At 42.6% G+C, this 23,497-nt stretch overlaps 1 protein-coding gene across 2 annotated transcripts in view; it reads left to right on the plus strand.

Annotated features, from left to right (window-relative positions):
• Positions 1-8,640, plus strand: part of GAD1 (glutamate decarboxylase 1) — a 40,832-nt gene extending 32,192 nt beyond the window's left edge. For both annotated transcript variants that reach the window (XM_053918772.2, XM_053918771.1), the window contains 5 exons: positions 1,340-1,418; positions 2,451-2,600; positions 4,861-4,968; positions 6,274-6,363; positions 7,204-8,640. In XM_053918772.2, the coding sequence (XP_053774747.1) occupies positions 1,340-1,418; positions 2,451-2,600; positions 4,861-4,968; positions 6,274-6,363; positions 7,204-7,377 (601 nt within the window). In that variant the 3' untranslated portion in view covers positions 7,378-8,640. The remainder of the gene's footprint in view (positions 1-1,339; positions 1,419-2,450; positions 2,601-4,860; positions 4,969-6,273; positions 6,364-7,203) is intronic.
• The last annotated feature ends 14,857 nt before the right edge of the window (positions 8,641-23,497 follow it).

Below are 23,497 nucleotides of genomic sequence, written 5' to 3' on the forward strand. Positions count from 1 at the left end.
ACCGAACCCACAACCCAGGTGTGTGCCCTGACTGGGAATTACACCAGCGACCTTTTGCTTTGAGGAAGGACACTCAACCAACTGAGCCACACCAGTCAGGGCTCTCACCCTTATCTTTGAAACCCAGTGCACACCCTATTGTCACTTTTACACTAAATCCCTTTCCCTCTAAAGGGCCTAAGCAAGATGAAAAGGTTAAAAATTCAGCCAGGATTTAGCTCTAGGGAGTACAGAGTCTGTATAATTCAGAGCCAATTGCTGTGTCTGGGGAAAACATCCTTCACAGGTATAGGTATTACAGCACCAAGCCCAGCTGTGGACCAGGCCATTGGGAAGGAGTCTAAACCACTGAAGCAAGTTACCCAAGGTTTAATCGTCATGCATTATACTTAGTAGTTTCCATAACATCCTAGCTAGTGTGCTCCTTAACCATTTAATTGTGTCTGACAGAGTGATGCAGTTGCTAGGAAACCATGCTTGTTAAGCTCTCTTTGCAGCCTAAACTGGCAATGTCATGTTCATTTAGCATTTAAACAAAGCTGCTAAGTAGTCAAAGTCTAGAATTGTTTAAATGATCCTTGCTTTTAAGCGTCACTCTTCATACTACCTCATAAGCAGTCAGGTCAGCATGGCCAGCCCATTTCATAACTAAGAACAGGAAGGCAGAAGCAGCCAGAGCCTTGCCTAGAGGGAGGCAGGTGGTGGAGGGGCGAGGAGCCCTGGCTCTGCAGGTCCACTCCCTGGACGTGAACATAGGCTCCTACACCTCCTAGCTGTGTGACTTAGGGTGATGCATTTAACCCTTTTGTGCCTCAGTTTCTCCATCTAAAATAGAGACTAGTTCCTACATCAGAGGGTTGTTGTGAGAATTAAGTATTCCAGGCACAGTTATCAGCAATATGTATTTATTAACTCATTTTCTCCTTTATTCAATTCTATGACAAATACTCCCCATTTTACAGATGGGAAAACTGAGGCACAAAGGAGTTATGGAACTTGCCCAAGCTAGCAAATGTCAGAGCCAGGATTCAGATTCGGGCAGCTGGGCTCCATACTCCTGAGTTGTTCATCTTGACGCCATACTGGCATAATGCCTGTAAAGCTCTCAGAATAAGACACGTAAGTTCTTCATAAATGGTAGCTGGTGTTAGTAGCAGTTGTTTAGAAGAGGCAGCCTGCAACTTAGTACCCTGAGACTGCCTGCAAAACAATTGTTTACCACTTGGTTAGCCAGTTTAGGGGACTAGGCGTTGAAAACATGGACTGACTTGGGTTGCGCTGGGTGGTGTTTTCTTTAGGAGGACAGTCGCCTCTTGCTGATTCCTGCTCCTTCTTTCAGGGCCAACTCAGTGACCTGGAACCCTCACAAGATGATGGGCGTGCCGTTGCAGTGCTCTGCCATTCTTGTCAAGGAAAAGGTCTGTACAGCCTCCCGAGATGGGCTGGTGGCCTGCGTATCCTTTAGAAGGCACAAGAGAGCAAAGCCTGGGGTCTTTTCACAGTACTTGGTGACAGACTCATGAGGTGGACTGCCCCGTGGGCCCGTGGTTGCTGCTCTCCCCTGCCCTTATCCGTTAGTCTTCAGCTAACCCCATGCCTCCCCTGGGCTCTTGCTTGCCGCTGCCCTTTGTTCTCCCTCAGTGCTCAGGGCCCTGTCAGGGACAGAGACTGTAAGGGCAGTATTTGATCTCACACTCCTCATGTTCTACAAACAGAGGGGAAAGCAGTTGGAGTACCAGCTCTCGCCTCAGAACAAAAGAGTGGTCACTGGAACATATTTTAACTTTTTAGCATGAATTCATGGTCCCAAGAGCTGAAAAAGAGTTGACCTTTACATGTTACAAAGGTCAACTCAGACTAACAAGAGCTGTTGACCCCAAAGCTTCTGCAAATGAGTTAGTAGTGTATTCCCTTCTGTAGGCATCTAATAACAGGATGCCGCCCTCAGGCACTGGTGCTCTAGGGAGGCATTCTGAGAAATCCGTCACCCCCTAAAGGAGCTAGAACCTGCACAAGCTCTTTACCCTGCTCCTAACTACAGTGCCTGTGAACTTCATAGGAGATCCTGGAAAAGATGGGGAGACTTCTTAGGGCATGCTTTTGGGGAAGGAAACCATCCTTCCCCTGCCCACTGAGTGCCTCAGCACTTCCCAGACTTTGCAACAACCCAGAACACCCACGCCTACTTCCAAATGCCCTGAGAGGGACAGCGGGGCCCTTGTTGTTGGCCCCTGAGACAAAAGATTACTTTCTAAGTAGACTGACAGAGGGAAAAGGGCAAAGCATTTCCAAGAGTGGTTTCAGAGAAGAAATCAGAACAAGTGCACAACCTCGTAAGATATTAGAAGAAAGTTTGCATGTGACCCCAAGCCCAGCCAGCCCTGTTTCAAAGCCATCCACATCTCTGACCTGTGAATACAGATGCGCACCTGTCTTGATTTCCACAATAGGGGATACTCCAAGGATGCAACCAGATGTGTGCAGGCTACCTCTTCCAGCCGGACAAGCAATATGATGTCTCCTATGACACTGGGGACAAGGCAATTCAGTGTGGCCGCCATGTGGACATTTTCAAGTTCTGGCTGATGTGGAAAGCAAAGGTATGAGAAAGGGAATTCAGGAAATAGAGCAGAAATGTATATTTGCACAGGCTGGTTGGTGAGAGAAAAGATATATCACAGATAATTCACTATGCATTCAATCGATATCTAGATAATTGAGTTAACTGTGTTTTCTTTGCAATGAAATCACTTTATTTTCCAAGTCAAATTCTCCCTTCCTCCATTCAATCTCCTCAGTTTGAATTACCGTGAAGTTTCCTTATAACTTTCTCTTCTAACAACTAGAAATGATGCCAAGATAGGGACTTCCACAACAATCCTTAGGGATGCTGAAATTATCTAGTGCAGATGTAGAGGAAGAGATAAAGATAAAACTACTGCATTATTGTGTACAGAACCCTGAATTCCTTTACGAGGCCTCAAATCATGGGATATGTACAACAGTTTTAAATTCTGTTCAAATAATGGCTTTCCGTTTATTTGTGCTTTATACACTATTCTAGAAAATATATACTTTATTCTGAGAAATCCTACTGCTAGACTGAATGGTGGTTCTGCATTCATCAACCCTTCAGGTTACATTTCTGTATGTAGAAAAAAAGCAGGCCCTGGCTGGTGTGGCTCAGTGGATTGAGTGCTAGCCTGTGAACCAAAGGGTCACAGGTTGGATTCCCAGTCAGGGCACGTGCCTGGGTTGCAGGGAAGGTCCCCAGTAGGGGGCGCACAAGATGCAACCACACATTGATGTTTCCCTCCCTATCTTTCTCCCTCCCTTCCCCTCTCTCTAAATATAAATAAAATCTTTTTCAAAAAAAGCAAACTATTAGAATTTTCCCCAAAATATGGGTGAGGGAGAGGATTACCACTTGACTATTTGTTTCAGAAGCACTTTTATGTAATCAAGTAAAGGCAATTTTTATTTCACAGCTGTATACCATATCCATGATTTTTATTTACCTACTGAAAATTAATTTTAATAATTTCCATGATTAAGATTGGGTCTACCTAATTCCAAAACAAAAAGACTTTCCAGTGAAATATCTAGGCAAATATTTTTTTTGTAGAAGGAATTTGACAGATCATTAGTTCTTTTTCTCATTTAGCCATTTTGTCTTAATATAGAAACAGTCTGAATTTGGTGTCTACCACAAAGTAATTATAGGTATTTTAAGCACATAAATAGCCATAAGCAACAAGAGAAAGAGCCCTATCATTTAGAAATATAATAACCACACTGCCTCAGTAATTTGTGTCTTCATTTTGCCTATAAATAACCCTTTGAACCATCTGCTGGTAGTTTGGCTCCTCATGCATGGCTTGCTGGGGTGGGTGGGGCCCTGATGTAGGCTTGTTTCCTGGGTGCAAAGTGGCCTGGCCAGTGGACACCCAGCAGGGACCGCTGCTTAGCCAGTGTTGGACTTCACCCAGGCCCGTTAGCCATCCACAAGCCAGCCTTGTGCATCTGCTCTGGTTAACACTGACCCACTCAACAACCTCCACACTACTGTTATTAATCAGTTACACTGGCTTTCCAAACTCCTGCTCAACCAGTTTGTCAATAGCTGGAATTATTGCAATCTCAGGGCATGTACTGAAACCAATGGCTTTCCCATCTGCCTGCCTGCCTGTCCCCACAAAGTGATGCTGCTGTCTGTGGGGAAGGCAGCCTGCCTGGGAGTGTGGGGGATGCGTTTGACCAGAACCAGCTGCTGCGGAAGGTGGGCTATAAAGAAGTCGTTCTCAAACTCTTGGTGGTGAAGAGCCAGTTGGGATTTTTTAACCTTTCATAGGTCAATACAATAAAGATGAATTGCTTGAGAAATAAAATAAAAAACCATACAAGGTACAAGCACCAGTTTTTAAAATTAGATTCAGTAGACATTAAAATTATTCTGTCAAAAAACTATACAAGTTTCTTATTGCTTAATCTCCATTTCTGTGCTCATCTTATCACAGACCAGTGACAGTTTGTGAACCGAGTAGCACTGTCACGCAGCAAACCAGAAAATAGGCTTCAGGTCCAGGCTACTAGCAGGGAACTGAGAGCCTGTTGAGAATAACTGTCCTTCTTTCTAATCATCTCCAAGAATATTCTTATGTCTGTTTGCAGAAGACAAGGACAGCATAGCCTTCTCCAATGCCCATCACAGGGAAATACCACCTCTCACCCAGCATAGCCTTCTCCAGTGCCCATCACAGGGAAATACCACCTCTCACCCAGCATAGCCTTCTCCAATGCCCATCACAGGGAAATACCACCTCTCACCAACAAACTTGACTTTTCCTTTTTTTCAAACAGGGAACAGTGGGATTTGAAAATCAGATCAACAAATGCTTGGACCTGGCTGAATACCTCTATGCCAAGATTAAAAACCGAGAGGAATTTGAGATGGTTTTCAATGGTGAGGTAAGTTGTCATCATGGATTAGATGTACGGCAGCATTTCCAGAAAATCCATTGACGGAAGCTCCAGAAGCCATATTTTCCCACATTGCCAAACGCTGTTTCTGAATTTTCATTCTTCTGCATGATTCCTTCAGTTCTGTCTGTGTCCATGAACTTTTCTTCCAGTAGCATTGGGATGACTTTCCCCCTTCGGCTCTTTGCAGACAAGAGGTCTTTCCTTGATAGATCTGAATCCTTTATCACTTTTGGTTGATCTTATTATTGTGTCGAATCCTCTGGATAAATTATTTCTCGGTTCCAAGAAGCTTATAGAATGGGCATATACTTGTCCCCCAGGACTGGTTCAGAAATGAAGTTCTACTTTACACAGATCCGTTATGAGGAGAGCAGAGTACAATGGTTCTGCCCTGAGTTCTCTTACACTGTATACAGTGCGGTATTTGTCACTGCAGTACAGACTGAGTGTCCGCCTCATGCTCGGCCCCAGGCCAGGAGCTGGGTTATATAGTGGTGACCAAAACAGATACTGTCCCTGCCCTGATGGGGCTTGCAGTTGGCTAAAAAAATTTCCATCATTGAATGGGGACCACTGTTGAATAAAAGAAAATCCACTCGTAACCCAGTATAATGTAACAACAGCTACGTTCAGCTTGGTCCACTTATTAGGCAGCCTAGACTAGTAGGGACACCCTGGAGAATCACCAAGGAGGAAGAAAGAGCCGGGAGCAGTTCAAGTTGATGATGCAGTGCTCATGCATTTCACGCATGAGACCTCACTCTGATCATCTGCATTGTTTTAAACATCCTTCAGGTTAAAGATGTGATGTCTCCAGCCTGGTAGAGGCAGGCACAACAAGGACCAACAGCAACTAGGAAGGAAACTGAAAAACTGTAGCAAGAATCTGGAAGACCTAAAAAACGCAGGGTCTTTAAGGGAAGGACACTAAGTAGTTCTAGGCTTCACAGTGTTGTCTTATGGGTGTTCATTATGACAATCCTGAGTCATCAAGAAAAGATACAGTATGCCAGTATAATAAACTCAATAAAGTACTTAGTTATCAGTAAAGTTGTGTTTCAAGCATCATATAGATACGAGGCACTACAGAACGGCAAGATGGATGATACCCTTTTTTAAAACTACCCGAATGCAATTGTTTTTTAACATTTCAGTGTTTTTCCTTTTTTGTTGTTCTTTTTGGTCAGAGAGAATTCCACCAAGGGTCCCAAGGGATTTGGGAGAAGCGTTCTGTCAGGTTCTCCTAATTTTCTCTTTTGCTTGTATATTTGTTTGTAAAAATCTCTGCAGCCTGAACACACAAACGTCTGCTTCTGGTATATTCCACAAAGCCTCAGAGGTGCGCCGGACAGCCCTGAGCGACGGGAAAAGCTGCACAGGGTATGGAGTCTCTCCTTTGCCTCACCTACCCCTTGGCATTGCTCTGACTGGTTGGAATGTCCTCACGCTAATGTGTCTTTCTAATGAAGGAGAAATAGAAATTAAAGACTTGGGGTCAGGGGGAGCCACCTTTTAATGTTCTTCCTGGATCTGGATCGTCCCCTTGCTGTGGTTCAGATACAACAGGAACCCCTGGAGAGTGTGTGCCTGTCTGCGGCTGGTGTTCTTTATTGAGGAACGGGTCCCATGCGGGACAATTGAATCCTATACATATTCCCAGGAACTCCCGTATTACCCTATTTCTCTTACAATGTATTTTTCACCAAGTTCAAGTCTACTCTAATGCTGATCCATTCCGACTGATTGTTGATTTCTATGTCTAGTTTACATATTATTTCTACTTGTTGGTATATTTCATGTATGTAATGTTTCACTCATTCAACCACTCAACAAACATACATTGAGCACAGTCTCTGTGCCAGTCTGCGTCCCAGGCAGAATCCCGGGCCCCGGATTACCCAGGAGCCTTGATTTGTGCCGTCACCCGTAAGAGTTTTTGGGGCTTTATTTTGATTTTATCATCATTGTTCTATGACTGACTGTCAAAATTCAGTCGCACAGTATTTTCTGAGGGAATATATGACTGGGTGGGCTCGAATAGTCATTAGATCTTAGCCGCTGAAGAAACCTAGATATAAGGTATGTCTTGTTTTTATATCAGTGTAAAAAGGGCAAAAAGCAAACTGCTCTCTTTTCCAACCAAGAAATGAGCTGCATTGTTTTAAAAGAAAAGTGGTGTTGACATCAGTCTTGAGCTTTGTTCTGTGCTTCCATCACAAGGTGGCTCCGAAAATCAAAGCCCTGATGATGGAGTCGGGCACCACCATGGTCGGCTACCAGCCTCAGGGGGACAAGGCCAACTTCTTCCGAATGGTCATCTCCAACCCGGCCGCCACCCAGTCTGACGTTGACTTCCTCGTCGAGGAGATAGAAAGGCTGGGCCAGGATCTGTAATCGCCCACAGAACAGGAGTCTCTGGGGCTCCCTCCCCCTCTGGCACTCTAGAGCAACCTCTGTAAGTTGCTGAAACAATAGGCCATTTCACTGCGGGTAAACATAGTATCTTGAAGAACACTGGTAATCCCTTACTTAAGCTTGTTATAGTTAGCAGGAAATAATGTTCTTTTTAAAAAGTTGCACATTAGGAACACAGTATATATGTACAGTTATATATACCTCTCTCTATATATGTATGTATAGTGAGTGTGGCTTAATAATAGAACACAGCATGTTCCCACTGCAAGACTATTAACTTTACCTTCAGCAGTTATTGAGGGGCCAAACATGCTGCTAACCGGCTCGCCCAGCAACCCCAGGAAAGATGTTTCTCAAAATGCCGTGTTGTGGGGACCGAGGGAAATTCTGTTAGCAGGAGCTGACCTCATTATCATTGTTTTTCCCACCTAAAGTGATGACGGATGAGAAAAAGCACCATTCACTGACAAGAGTCACACCCTCCCCATTAGTATCCTGTTAGGGAAAAATAGTAGCAGATTCATTGTTTCAGGTGTACTGTTGCTGTATTTTCAGAGATTAATTTGTGTAGATTGTGCACATCTCTGTTGTCTGACCTTGGGGACGGGGGGAATCCCATGTAATGATTTAATTGACTGTTTAATTGTAGGTAAATGAAGTATTTGCTTATTTATATTCAGAGATTTACCATGTTAAAGAGGTGTCTTGTATTTTCTTCTCATTTGTAATGTACCTTATTTATATATTAATGCAGTAAGTTCTGAAAACTGTTTATGGTATTTTTGTGCATTTGTGAGCCAAAGAGAAAAGATTAAAATTAGTGAGACTTGTATTTATATTAGAGTGCCCTTAAAATGATTAAAGCATAAGTTTACTGTCTATAAAAGAATCCTGATACTGTACATAGAGCCATATATATGGAAATCCCATTACTTCCACAGCATCTGCTCTGCTGTTACCCTCTCTGTCTGGCTGTATGTCTGGTGTTCCCAATGCTTTTCTAGTAACGGTTGGATAATAACTAGATCTCCTGTAATTTTGTAGTAGTTCATGACCAATCTCTGTGATGACTCGCTTAGCTCAAACCTAAGGTAACGTTTCCGAAGCCCTTCTGAAGATCTCAGATGCATTGACCAGGCTCACCACTGTTTTTGAGGAAAGGAAATTTACACTGTGCGTTTTAGAGTATGCAAGAAGAATATAAATAAATAAAAATATTCTCCATGGAGAATTTAAACAAAATTTTCTTCCAGTTTGTGTTTCATGCAGAAAGAGAGATTTGCAATTACAGTCACTTGGATCCCTGGATTACAGCCATGGCCCCTTCACTCCCGCACTAGCTGAATTTAGACGGCACCCAGTACCCTTCTTAGGCTGGGACTCAACCCACTGCCCCAGGTTCCCGAGCCCCTTAACTATAAAACCTTAATGATTATAGTGTTTAAAAATTTTGCAGTGTAAGCCTGGGGAAAGAAAAGCCATCTCTTTCTCATTTTCCTCTTTGTGTCTTCGAGTTCCATTCATTCAGTCACTCAGCACCTATTCCTTCCGCTGTACCAGGCACTGTCCTCCGACAAATTGTCCTTCTAGTGGGACTCCGTATCACCCGGCACCCGTGGCATCTGAACGCCTCTAAGATTGCAGGATTGCACCGTCCTGCTGCTTATGCTTGTCCAGTGTCCCAGCGTACTTCCTCGGGAAATCTGTTTTGGTGCTGGATCATTAGGAAGTAAGGCCCATGTTCTGACATTCTGTTAGGCTGAAATAAGACTATCTCCCATGTTTGCAATACAAGGAGATTTCCATTTAGCACATGTAGGAACAGGTTAAGACTCATTTGTAGTCAGCATACTGATTGCATGTGTAACCACTATATTAAGTGAACTGGGGTCTACAGGGAGGTAATCATAAAAAGTCACTTTAGTTTTTTCTCACTGTTCATGCAAATCCCCTCTGTGAGCTAATTCTTTTCATGCCCCTATTTGAATTCAGGTCAATCCCATAGCTTTTCTGGCCTCTCAGTCACAGGAACAGTCTCATTTCAGCAACTAAATGTCCAGCTCAATGTAATAAGCCAGTCTGTACATTCTTATACAGCAGGGAGTTTCTCCTGTGTTTCAGACTGCAGCCCCGCGGTGGAGGGAGAGTGAGGCTGGTGGTGGGGCCAAGTCGAGGCCCTTTTTCACCTTTCAGCTCATCTCTACTCCCTAGCTACTGTGTTTCCTTATCCAGGGTTTACCTGGTGGGGAAGGGGACAAAGTAACAAAGGCACAATTTTAGGTAACTGTTAAATTACCATCTGGCATCTGGGCCCATGGTCCATGAGATTATTTTTTCCCATGGGACAATTTTTTGGAAGGAATGGGACTCTTTTTATTAAGGTAAAGTTAAGATACAGTAAAATTACTCATTGTAGTGTACTGTATATAGTGTTCTCTGAGGTTTGACAAACCCATGCAGTCACGTAGTACCACCACAAGCGAGATTTCAGATGGTTCACCACACCCATAAACTCCCCACACCCCTGTGCCCGTAACACCTCTCCCAGCCCGATTCCTGGAAACCTCTGGTTTGTTTTCTGCCTCTGGCATTTTGTCTGTCGCATCATGTGTATGGAATCATGTCACGTGCAGCCTTTTGAGTCTGACTACTTTCACTTAACAGTGCATTTGAAATTCACCAACATTGTCTGTGTCAGTTGTTCGCGCCTTGTGTTACTGCCTAGTATTCATTTATACGGATGTACCACACTTTGTTTATCCATTCTCCAGGGGAGGGAAATTTGGGTGGTTTGCAGTTTTTGGCAAATAAACATTAGTGTGCAGATTTTTGTGTGAAGATAGGTTTTCATTCCACTTGGGTACATACCTGTGTGTAGGGTTGCTAGACAAGACTATGTTTAACTTTATAAGCAATGTTGCCCAAAGTGGCGGTATCATTTTGCATTCTCACTAGTAAAGTACGGATTTTCCAGTTGCTCTGTGTTCTTGGTAATAATTGTGTTGTCATTTTTTTTATTCTAGCCATTTCTTTTTGTTAGCAGTTTTATGGAGATACAGTTCACATACCATATAATTCATCCATTTAAAGTGTACAATTCCCTGGCTTGCAGTATACTCACAGAGCTGTACATCCATCACCACAGCCAAGTGTAGAACATTTTTGTCGCCCCCAAAAGAAACCTCATACCCATTACCAGTCATTCCTCATTCCCGCAAACACATACCCTCGGCTTCTGGAAACCACTGGTCTACTTGCAGTCTGTAGATACGCCTTCCCTAGACGCTTTATAGGGCGGAATCCCATACTGTGTGGTCTTTTGCAACTGGCTTCTTTCACTTAGCACGTTTGCAAGGTTCATCCATGCTGTGCCGTGTATGATAACTTCATTCCCTTTATTGCTGACTAAATATTCCATTGTATGAATATACTGTATTTTATTTATCCATTCATTGATTCATGGACATTGGGGTTGTTTCCACTTTTTGGCTATTGAAAATACTACTACTGATAACATCTGTATACAAGTTTTTGCTTTAATTTGCTTCTTCATGAGACATTTTTGAAGGATTCCACTGGAGTACCCCCCGCCCCCCGCGCACACGAAGCAATCAAGGTGTGTCCTCCCGTGACCCACATAGACCCTCAGACACGGCCCCCAGCCATCTACAATCTCCAAACCTCACACCGGGCTGCCTCCCCCTAGACAGTAGTACTCTTGGATGGGTCCTCTTATGTAAAAATCAATTATGTGTGTGATGTAAGGCAGGTTTTTAAAACATACATGTTTAAGATAAAGAATAACAATAACAATTCTTGAGTACCCACTACTCAGCCAAATAAATAGACCATTCTTAGTACCTTAGAAGTCTCCAGCCCACCATGAACCCTTCCCAATGGATGCTCCTCCTCCCTAGGAAATGATCACTACTCTGAATTTTGCGCCAGTCACTGTTTTGTTTTTCTGTGTTACAGTTTTATCACACATATATGAATCATCTAGTTTTACCTGGTTTTCTACTTTATATAAGTGGCATAATGCAGGATACATATACTTCTGTCGTTTGTCTTTCTGTTCAACATTATGATTTTGTGGAGCCAGAACTAACCCGTAGGGAGCCTTTGTGCAGTTAAAAAAAAAAAAAACTAAAAGGCAGCCCTTTCTTCGGGGACAGGCATCCAGTGTGTCCACTCGGCAGGCGGAGCATGTGGCAGATTTTAGCGCCTGCTCAACCCCCTCCGCAGCCGTAAGCACGGTCTTCTTATGTGGTGCTCTCATGCTGCTGAGATCCCCCCTTGATGATAGTTCCAGCTGTAATCCATTCGTTTTTGTGGCTGTAATGCTGTTTTATTGTATGAATGTACTTTGGTTGCTTTACCCATTCTAAGTTTTTTCCCGTTTTTTGCCTTTAGGGAAACGTTGCTATGAACATTCTTGTACTTGTTTCCTGGTGCACAGGGGCAAATTTTTTTCTAAGGTTTATACCTAGAAGTGACATTGCTGGGTCGTAGAGTACTTGTTGGACTGTATTGAGTAGAGCAGGGAGGTCACACCACGTTGCGCTTCAACAAGCAGTACGCGTTGTTCTATAACCTCACCCTCACTAGCTCTAAAGTCTGTGCTGGTCTGGTGAGTTTGGAAGAGTATCTCATGTGGTCTTAATTTGTCTTTCCCTGATCACAAATGAGGCACCTTTTTACAAATTTTATGAACCGTTTGTGTTCTCTCTCCTCTGAAATGCCTAAATCATGCCCTTTGTCCAACTTTCAATAGAGGTGTTTGTCTTTTTCTTATGATATTTAGAAGTTTTTGTACATTCTAAATACTAATTCTTTTTGATTATATGTTTGGCGAATATCTTCTAATTTGGGGCTTACCTTTTCATTTGGTGAATGGTCCTTTTGAAACCATACATTCTTAAATTTAATGTATAGAAGTCATCAATTTTTATCTTCATGATTTCTGCTTCTTTTGTGTGTCTTCAAGAAAGTCTTCCTTACCCCAAAGTCACAAAGACATTCTCATATATATAGGCTTCTAAGTTTTATTTCTTTGACATTTAAGTCTTTAATCCACCTTGAATTGATTTTTCTATTTTGCTCTCCTTCAAGTGCCCTTTCACTCTCCCACATATATTTTAAAATCAATTCATCCAGTTCAACCAAAAAAAAAAAATCCTTTTGGAATCCTTATTGGAATTTCATTCCATTGGAATCTGTGGATCAGTTTGAAGCACATTAACATATTTTCAACATTGAATATAGTAACCACAAGCATAGCATATATATCCACTTAACTAGGTCATATTTAATGTCTGTCAATAAAATTTCATAATAAACATGCACAACCTCTGATAGATTTACTCCGCAGTGCTTTTTAAGCGGCATTTTTTAAAGAATTATATTTTCTAACTGATTGTTGCTGTTGTGTAGAAATGTAGTTGCCTTTTGGGTAATGATTCTGTATTCAGAAAACTTGCTAAAACTCAAATAATTTTGATTCTTTAGTGTTTTCCAAATGGAGAAACATACCACCTTGGATAAGGCTTATTTATTCCTTTCTTATCCTTACACTGTCTTTCTTTTCCTCGACGTGCTGCGCTGGCCAGCGCATCTAGTACAATGCATGAATGAAGTGTTGGTCACTTCCTGCCTTATTCCTGATATTGGAGGAAATGCTTTTGCTAGTTACCACCTAATTTTATCTTTCCTTTAGGGTTCTTTGTAGATGCCCTTTACTGGGTTAAACGAGTCTCTCTTTATTCCTAGTTTGCTGAGTTCCTATAATAAATGAAAATGTTTAATTAATGTTGTATAACTCAAAAACTAAGGTTTCCATGCCTTCTTGAGTCAGTTTTTGTAAGTGGCATTTTTCCAGGAGTTCATACATATTTTTAAGTCTTCAGATTCATTGGCATAAAGTTAAACATAATATCCTGTTATTTTTTAAAATATCTGTTGCATCAGTACTTAGATTCTCCGTGTTTTTCCATAGTAGTGTCATTTCTGTCTTCTCTTTGTATTAATTCATCTTAGCAGAGGTTCGTCAGTTTCTTTAAGCTGTTCAGAAAATGTTTGTCTTGGTCAATACTCTTAATTGTATGATTGCCTTTTGCCTCATTAATTTCTGCTTCTATATTTGTTTCCTTTTGTCTAACTTTTTTAGTCTTTTTTCCTAACTGGTCATTTTTCTATGCTTAGATAATTAATTTTGAGCTTTTCTTCTTTTGTAATGGAAGCACCTAATCATATACTTGAGCTATATACCACAAGTTTTCACATATAATATTTTATCATTCAATTCCAAATATGGTGGATTTATTGATTTTCCTTGTAGTTTAATTTGTGCTTTGTTATTTGGCATAAACAAGTTTTAATTACCATATTTTTCTAATGATTTAAAACTTTCATCATTATGCAGTGACTCACTTTTTGCCTTCTTGTTTATTTTGTCTGGTATTAATATGGCTATGCCACATGATTTTAGTTTAAGCCTAATATATATTTTCACCTCTTTAAGTTATAACATTTCTAAATCCTTATATTTTAGGTGTGTCTCATGTAAATAGCTGGATTTTATCATCTTTTTCATCTGACCATCTTTGTCTTTTAACATAAGGATTTCATACATTGTGATTACTGATATATTTGGATTTAACTCTACCATTTTATTTTGATCTATCTCTTCCTTTTTTCTCCTTTCTTTTGAAAGATTTGGTTTAATTGAGATTTGATTTTGTTTCTGTTACTCTTCACGGTTAATATAAGAAAGTATAACTACTCCTAACTTACACTCTCTGTGTCTGTTTTTCATTGCTTACCCTACATCACAGGTGGCAAACACAGGCCCGCAGGCCGAATCGGCCCTCCACCCTGTTTCATCCGGCCTGGTACCTTGTTTCTACCTGGCGGCAGCACCGAGCTCCTTGCCCCTAGTTAAGGAGTAGTTGCATTTACACAGTCCTCAAATTACATTCAGCCCTTTGAAGGCAACTGTGAGGCTGATGTGGCCCCCAGTGAAAATGAGTTTGACACCCCTGCCCCACATATATTAGCATGAATACCTTTCCAGTTAACATTAATAATTTCATTGTCCTCATGAATCACATTAGAACCTTAAAGTACTTTTACTGTGATCATTCTCCTTCCATTATATATTCCATTGCTATCCAGTATTTTAGGTCTCTCTTTTTTAGCCCTACAATTTATACATTATTAATAGTTTTATTCAATTGATTTTTGCTTAGATATATGTTTTTGCTGCTTCGTTTGTGCATATCCTTCTTACATGTCAGACCTTCCATTTGGGTCATTGTCTTTTTCCTTGATCTGCCTGCATGTGAACTTTTCTTTTTCTTTCTTTCTTTTTTTTTGAACTTTTCTTTATTAAATGTATTAATAGCCTCTCTGAGGACTGGGTCTCTAACTTTGCTTCCTGGGCATCATTTGTGAGGCTGCTTTGAAAGCACAGTGATTTGGATGATTTGCTGCCTTGAAGCTGGAAAAACTAACTGTTAGATAAGGCAGGCTGTTAAATAGGAAATGCTCCAGTCACGTCCAGGGGCCCTGCTCCTGGGCGTTATGGGAATTCTTTTATCTCTTACAGATCAAGGAATCCAGATACATGAGTTGAATTTACCTGCAAGAATCTTGAAACCCTTTCATCTGAGCTAAAGCTGTTGTAAAACAGTTTAATAAAGGGGAACTCACTATATTTGGGATTGAAGAATGGAATTTTTAAAAATACAATGTTGCTTTAGTATTCCAATAAAGCCACTTCAAAACTCTTCATCCTGAGTCCCTCAGTCCATACAATGGATATGTGTGTTTTAGGCCTGCCCAGCACCTATTCTCTCTTCTTCTGAGCATATCACTCTCTTTTCCTTCAAGAGAGTATCCTTTCTTCATTCTTTCCCAATGTCATTTGGAGAGATGAGCCCACCCTCTGGTTCCAGATACGGTTATCTGACTCAGGTATAGCCAATCAGGGTCATCCATCCCCTGGTCCGCAGGGATGGACTATTAACTCTAAACAGGCTGATGAGATTCCCGAGGTGGGTGATGAAGCCCTAGACAGTAAGGATTCCATGAGCAAAGCAACACATGAGAAGCCTAAGGAATCTTCGCCTTGACACCGCAGATGGAACAGGGGCCCCACCTCGGAAACCTAGGCTATATTCACCCCATGGTTCTTTAACTATGGGTAGGATCCACCGTGAGTTACAGGTGCACAGGGGCCAGGTGTCCTGACAAAAACCTTGCTGAGGAAAAGAGGAAGTTGATGGTTTAAGGACAAGGAGTTGGTGTGAACAGGAATCTCTTAAATTGAGCAGGGAAAGTTTTTGAGAGCAGTTTTTAAAGAAGGCGGCCATGGGTTATTCCTAGGAACTACTACCAGAAATCTGTGAAGAGAAGGTGGTAAGAAGAGAAGCCTTTTCCCTACAAACTGAGAAATTTTGTCACAAAAATTCTCACAAGCTGGCATGACTTTCGGTCACATAACAGTGGACTCCCCGGAGTTGGGGGAGGCTGGGGAGTAGAGTCCAATGGCTCTGTGGGAAGGGCCACGCCTTCGGGCTGGACCTCAAGATACTACATTCAGCTGGGCTAGAACAAAGACTCTAATGCTGATGGTTTCAAGGTGGTTAACTTTTGAGGGTATTTTCCCCACCCAAAGTACATTTCAAGGCCCCAAAGGAAGCGAAAAGGGTGAAAAGAACAAAGCCATCCCGCTGCCAGGGCTGCAGATGCTTCTGCTCCAGTGCCAGGATGACCTGACCATCCCAGTGCTCCCCAGTCACCTCAGCAGGTGTGAACAGAGGAACAGCGGGCAGACCAAATGGCCGCACGAAGGGAGTTGGTGAGCTGCTCCAGGGTCTGCATGGGCTCCTGGTCCTTGAAGCATGTGTGTGGGGGAAAGGGGAAGAGGGCGTGAGGAGTGGTTTTATACCCTGTTGCAGGTTACTGAGTAGAGATTTTCTGTTTGCCCAAAAATTGGTGCTTAAAAATGAATTAGGGAGACAAAAAGTGCAAGCACCTCACATTCTAAAGACAACTGACAACCATCAGGTCGCTCAGCTTGCTCACAGCTTCCTGAGATGGTAGACCAGGCCTTTCCAACACCAGCCATGGCCTCAGACCAGACCTCCAACCCCACTACCTTCTCCCAGAATGGAGAGACAGGATTTGTCAGAGGTGTGGGTTGGGGCTCAACACCCTGGAGCAGCTGGAGCCTGAGGCTGACCGGGAGGAGGCACCCCAGAGGAGATGCCAGCCTCTCCATTCTGAACTGAGGGTGGAAGGAAGAGGAACAAGCCATCTGTGGTCCTGGACTTCCCACATGGGTCCTTTGAGTCACAACTCTGGCAAGATGGGAAGTAGACAGCTTTGAAAAGCTGGGCTATCTTTTAGTAAACAAGAGCAAAAGGAAGTTATGAAATCTGAGGTGTTGCTAAGGAGTCCTCTACAGAGTGAGAAAGAGGGATTCAACAATTGGGACCAGAGCCTGAAAGACAAAACAGGTTCATGTTTCACCACACTGAGCCAGGGTTGTTCAGAATTGTTTACAGTGAGTTTACAATAATGGCAGAGTGAGCAGCAAGGATCTTATTTTATCCCGAGAGCAGGCAAGCTGCCCTACCCTTTCCTGGAAGGGAGGAAAAACACTTGGGGAGGACAAGGGAGGGGAGCGCAGGGGAGAAAGAGAAGTGAATGACACCTGCAGCTGAACTTAGTCTGAGCCTTGGAGAACAGCAGCTGAGAGGTAGGAACGGAGTGAGGGTTCCTGGCGCTGGGTGGGCTCCAGTTACGGCCTGCTAGAACAGCGAATGGAACTGGCTGGGCAATCGGTTCAGACTTAAGATAAAACATCTTAAGATGAGTCTGACAGAAGCCAGAATCCTCCTGGGAGGGAGAAGTAGAAAGGTGCCTTGTTTTACTGTAACTTTCAGGGTTAGAGGTGGTGGGAGTGGTGATGATGGCGGGTGGAATAAATAGAAAAGAAAAAGAAAAGCCAAAGAACGCTTCCTTTGTGCCTTTTTAACAGGAAAGCTTTTATTCTCTCCACAGGCTCAATGGACGCCACCTAGCGGGCAAAAGCCGTCTCACACTCAGCCGACGACTACGCCCAGCCCAGGTTGGACATTTCATATTTACCTTGCTTTACCTGCCAAAAAAGAGGTGTACACGGTGTGTTAGCTCTTCAAAGGCTGCCCATCACGTTGAAATAGAGGCAGCAGCTGATCTGGGTAGTGGGGAGTGACCCAGAAGAGTCTGCGAGCCTCCAGAGCTGGCGTAGACAAAGGGCAGTAGCCTGGAACCAAAGAGGCAGAAGACTGGCCCCAGGTTACAGCTCTCTGTGGGCAGCGACAAAGAAAGGGGCTGGAATCTGGGGCGCTTGGTGAAGCAGGTTGGAACTCATCTGTTCTCCAGACAGAGGTCGGACATTTAGGAGGTCATTATTATTCAAACAGTGGCATTAGCCAGCAGAAACACAGAATACAGTGCTGAGATTCATGCTAGGCAGGGGCCACCTGTCCTCTGACCCATTTTGTATTTTATACCACTGTGTGCTTATTCTGGACCTGGGGAAGTCTTCCGGGGCCCATAGGAGTCTGGGAATAAGGAATATTGCTGCTAGTCTACATTGAGTTTTGTTTTGTTGAGGTACAATTGGCATATAATATTACATTAGTTTCAGGTGTACAACATAATGACTCAATAATATTTTATATATTGCAAAATAATAAGTCTAGTCAACATAGATACCTTACACAGTTGCAATGTTTTTCTTGTGATGAGAACTTTTAAGCTCTTCTTTCCTTGCAACTTTCAAACATATTAATATAGTATCGTTACCTATAGTTACCATGCTGCAGCATCCCCATTACTTATTATTTTATAACTGGAAGTTTGTAACCTTTGACCCACTTCATCCATTTTGCCCATCTGCACCCCCAACTCTGGCAACCAGCAATCTGTTCTCTCTATCTATGAGCTTGGGTTGGTTTTTTTTTTATTTGTTTTTGGTTTTGTTTTTAGAGTCCACAGATAAGTAAGGTCACAGAATTTGTCTTTCTCTGTCTGATTTTCTTCACCTAGCATAATGTCCTCAAGGCCCAAGCACATCACAAATGGCAAGATTTCCTTCTTCTTTTATGGCTGGGTGTACATGTGTGTGTATATATGTATTTATAATGTATGACATGTGTTTAGCACATTTTCTTTACCCATTCACCCATCGGTGCCCACCCAGGTTGCTTCCATGTGCTAGCTGTTGTAAATAGTGCTCGGTGAACATGGGGGTGCTGGTGTCTTTTCAGATTAGTGTTTTCATTCTCTTTGAATTACCCAGAAGTGGAACTGCTAGATCATACGATAATTCTATTTTTAATTTGTTGAGGAACTTTCATACTGTTTTTTTAGTGGCATACCAATTTACGTTCCTACTAGCAGTGCACAGGGTTCCCCTTTTTCTGCAACCTCATCGACACTTGGCATTGCTCGTCTTTTTGGTGATAGCCATTCTAACAGATGTGGGGTGATATTTCACTATGTTTTCACATGCTTTTCCCTCGTGATTAGTGATGCTGAGCATCTTTTCATGTACCTGTTATCCATATTTATGCCTTCTTTGGAAAAATGTCTATTCAGATTTTCTGCCCATTTTTAATTGACTTCTTTGGGTTTTTTGCCATTGAGTTGTGTGAGTTCTTTATATATTTTGGATATTAACCCCTTATCAGATATATGATTTGCAAATATTTTCTCTCACTCAGTAGGTTGCCATTTCATTTTGTTGATGGTTTCCTTAGCTGTGCAGAAGCTTTTTAGTTTGATGTAATCACACTTCTCTGTTTCTGCTTTTGTCATCTCTGCTTTTGGTGTCAGAGCCAAAAAACACTCACAAAGACCAATGTCAAGGAGCTTGACACCTGTATTTTCTTTTAGGAGTTTTATAGTTTCAGGTCTAACATTCAAATCTTTCATTCATGTTGAGTTAATTTTTTTTTTTGCATAGTTTAAGATAGTGATCCAGTTTCATTTGAATTGAGTTTCGGACATTTACAATCAAAAGATTCCTAAGTAATATAGCTGCTAAGTCCTATTGCAAAGGACTTTGGAGAGTGCCAGTGGCCAGAAATGAAGTGACAGCAAGGCAGTAAGCACAGTCCCTCCACCTTCCTGCCTGTAGCCCCTTCTAAGGGACTTTCCTGCCCATAATATCCTGATGAAGGTGAGGATCTGCACATGTTATTCCAACCTAGCACTAGACCAGAAGCAGGTGTTTGACCCTAGGACAGTCAGCATAGGTTAGATTATGCTGCCTTACCAAATAACACCTGCAATATTAATGGCTTTAAAAAAATAGGAGGAAAAGAACAAAACATGGGTTTATTTCCTGAACACATCCCATGTCCATAATATGTCAGCTGGGGGTTCCTCTCCAAATTGTCCTCAACCCAGGACAGGTTGAAGGGGTAGCCACCCCTGGAGGATTGCTAGTCACTAGAGCAGAAGAAGAAAGAAAATGGCTGAGAGAACACAAAGGACTGAATTGTCCAATCAAACGCACAGGGATGGATCATAGATCTTAATACTAAAATGTGTTAAGACGTCAAAGGATACGTGCAATCCCAGGAGACAAGTGAAATGTAGAAATTTGGGACCATCAGTGCAATTCTCCTTCTCCCTTTTTTTGTGCACTGGGACAGGTTCTTTTCTAGGTTTAAAATGGCAGGTTTTAAGGAGGGCTTCACTTGGGAAAAGGAAGCCTTTTGGTTATGAAATATCTCCCATTTATACTGTAATCAACACATAGCTTATTGGCAGTTTTTCAGTGAACCATACCCCGTAAATGCATAAATTCCAGGTTTGTTCACCATAAGCTACCTAGATGGGCCAAATCACCTCCTGCTAAAAGCATTCTATAGATGAAGACTCTCTATCATCTTCAGAAGGTGTGCTTAGCCCATTTATAAGGAATAAGTCCTTCTTACCCTCTTACCACCCATTTGTATCCCCAGGAGAAGGAGAATGGGTAGCAGACCAACTGCTAACCTCTTCCTTTCTGATGATGAATCATGTTTTGGATCTTAAGGGCTTCTATCTGGAAATTAAGCATATCACTTCTACCCACATTTCATTGGCCAAAGCAATTCACATGGCCAAGTCTGGAATTGAGGAGGTAGCAAAGCATAATCCTTCCTCAGGGAGGGGAACCAGATATTGTTGAACAGTTATAAAGTCTAACGTAGGTAGCTAATTCATGGTCAGGAAGGGGAACCCTGATACAGATTTGCATTGTATTAGGATAATACTAACTGCTATAACAGAGAAACTTCTGGATGCTTAACACAAAGAATTCCTGATTTCTATTTCATATTACAATTCAGTGTGATATTCGTGTGCAGCTTTCTACATGGTAACTCAGGATTCCACTCTTCTGCCATAAAATTGCTCCATCCCCCATGGCCTCAGTGCTCTCTTCCAGCTGGCTAACAGGGAAACAGGGGGTGGAGAGGTGAGAACTGGTGCTTCATAAGGGCTTTGGTTCATAAGTGACACATAAAGTTTCACCTATATGACAGATAGTCTAGGGACTGTACTCCCAGACTGGACAGCTACTCCCCAAACACAATTCCAGACAGACAGGGAACAAAATCTCTGGTAGAAGCCCACCATCTCTGCTGCAGGCATTAAAAGATGGAACTAGACAGATCCATCTTTTTTTCTTGGAAATTTCAACTAGCAAACACTAAAGGAAATTTCCAATTTGTGATAGAGCTATAGCTAAAGGAATATATTGGTTAGGATTGGGTTGAGTTGGTGGGGGTGGAGGGGGAGGAATAGCAGCTTTAAAAAGAAGTTTGTTCTTATATGTAAAAGTCAAAATATGAGCAGCCCAGGACTAGTACTGTGGCTCTGCTCCATAACGTCCTCAGGGATCCAAGCTCCTTCTGTCTTGTTTTAAGAGTATAGCCTTCCGTTCCCAAGGAATGGTTCCTCCTGGTCCCCGATGATGATTCCATGTTCAGCCATCTGTCCATAATCTAATGACAAGGACAAACACAGGACAAAGAAGAGGGCAAAGGGCTCATACCTCCTGTCATTTTTCTTGCAAGGTTCCTGGAAGCCGCCACATGACACCACAGCACATGTTTGTACTCCACTGACCAGAACATAGCCAAGGGGCCAAATCTAGGTGCTAGAGAGCCAGGAAGTAGAATCTGCATTCTGATAGGCCAGGGAGTTGATTGGGAGGGAGAGAACTGTTCCTTTGTTTTAGAAAAACAGCCCAATGGATGGGATTGGTTATGAACAACTAGGCTGCTTGTGGATTAACCTAAATAGGAAAGAGTTAGTTAAGTAGAATTCAGTTACTTTTCTCAACAAAATGACAGAAAATTGGAATCTTCCTCTGTGCAAAAGAGTGAGAATGTAGGAATACAAGGGAGAAAGAGAAAGGTCTCAGTAGAGAAGGAATTTGTGTGCAGTGATGTGTTGGTCTCCTAGGGCTGCTGTAACAAAGTACTCATGTGGACCCGGACCCACGGGATCCATGTGTTGTGGCTGCAGTGGACAAATTCACACAGACTACAGAAGTCCTGTGGAGAAAAAGGGACGGCATGACCACTCTCTAAGAGAGAGAGAGAGCGCGCAAGAGGGCCAGAGAGCCCGACCCCTGCCTGGACAGGCTTTTATTGCTTTTCTGGGCACATTACATCAGGATGGTCCTCATTTACTAAGCACAGATTCACTGTAGGTGATTACCTTTTACAGATAACAAAGGGAAGAATGTTGCTAATTACTTCAAAGAAAAGGATGTTACAGCTCAAGGGGGAATGTGGTTGAACTGGTTACACTCCATACTTGGGAGGTTTAGCACAGACTTTAGGAAGTTAAAGATACCCAGTAAACATTTGCTGCCTCAATCCAGGGTGAGGGAGTTTTAGCAAAAGCAAGTCTCATAGCAGCATAAGTATAATGCAGGCCTGATTCCCCATGGGAGAACCTGTCCGTGGGGGTAGGTCCTGCCTGCCAGACCTCACGCCCACTGGCCTTTCTGAGTGGGGACTGGTCTACATTTCTCACACACAGAACGGTTCTCTATAAAGTACCACTGACTGGGTGGCTTAAACACCAGAAGTTTTTTGTCTCACAGTCCTGGAGGCTGGAGGTCCACACTCAAGGTGTGGGCAGGATTCGTTCTTCCTGAGAGATCTGTGGCAAGGCTCTGTTCCAGGCCTCTCTCTTAGCTTGTAGATAGCTGTCTTTTGCCTGTGTCTCTTCTTACCACTTTCCCTCTATGTGTGTCTATCTCTGTCCAAATGTCCCCTTCTTATAAGGAGACCTAGTCATATTGGATTAGGACCCACTCTAGTGACCTCATTTTAACTCGACTTCCTTTGTAAAGACATGCTCTCTGAAGAAGGTTACATTCTGAAGTACTAGGGATTAGGACTCCTACAGGTTTCTTTTTAAGGGACACAATTCAGCCTATAACAAATAGTGAGGAGAAGAATGACTGTGAGAAATTCTCTGGGGAGGGATAGCAAAGATCTTTAAGAGTGACAGTGTTTAATACTCAGTTTAAATGAACGTGTTTTTTAGATATCAATCCCTCCATTACTCAAATCTTCAGTAAAGAGTCTGCCGCACCCATGTAGACAACATTCAGGTCAGGGGTGGTTTGTAGAATCTGAGGAAGCGCTCTGGGTCTGCTGGACCTGCTCCGCCCACTCTTAACGCAAGCCTGGAGTGTTAAGGCCCCGGAAGCATCCCCCAGCCTCTTCCAGATAAGGTGTTGATGGGTCACTACTCCAATTTCCTTGCCTCGGTACAAATCTGAGGTTCTTTCCTCATCATTTCCAGATTCCCTGGTGGTACTGACCTACAACTGCCCCCAGTGGTAACGCATGCTTTAGTCACTTCCTTTCCCTCCTGACCTCATGTCCCCACTCCCTCACCGGTGTTTCCTGGGCTCATCGCCCAAATAAACTACTTGTGGTCAAACTCTAGTTTGAGGGTTTGCTAATGGGTGACCCCAAACTTAGACACTAACCAAGCATCTGAAATTTTAAACTAGAATCCAAGAGTT

This window comes from Desmodus rotundus, chromosome 2 (assembly GCF_022682495.2).
Source record: "Desmodus rotundus isolate HL8 chromosome 2, HLdesRot8A.1, whole genome shotgun sequence".
Classification (NCBI taxonomy): Eukaryota; Metazoa; Chordata; class Mammalia; order Chiroptera; family Phyllostomidae; genus Desmodus; species Desmodus rotundus.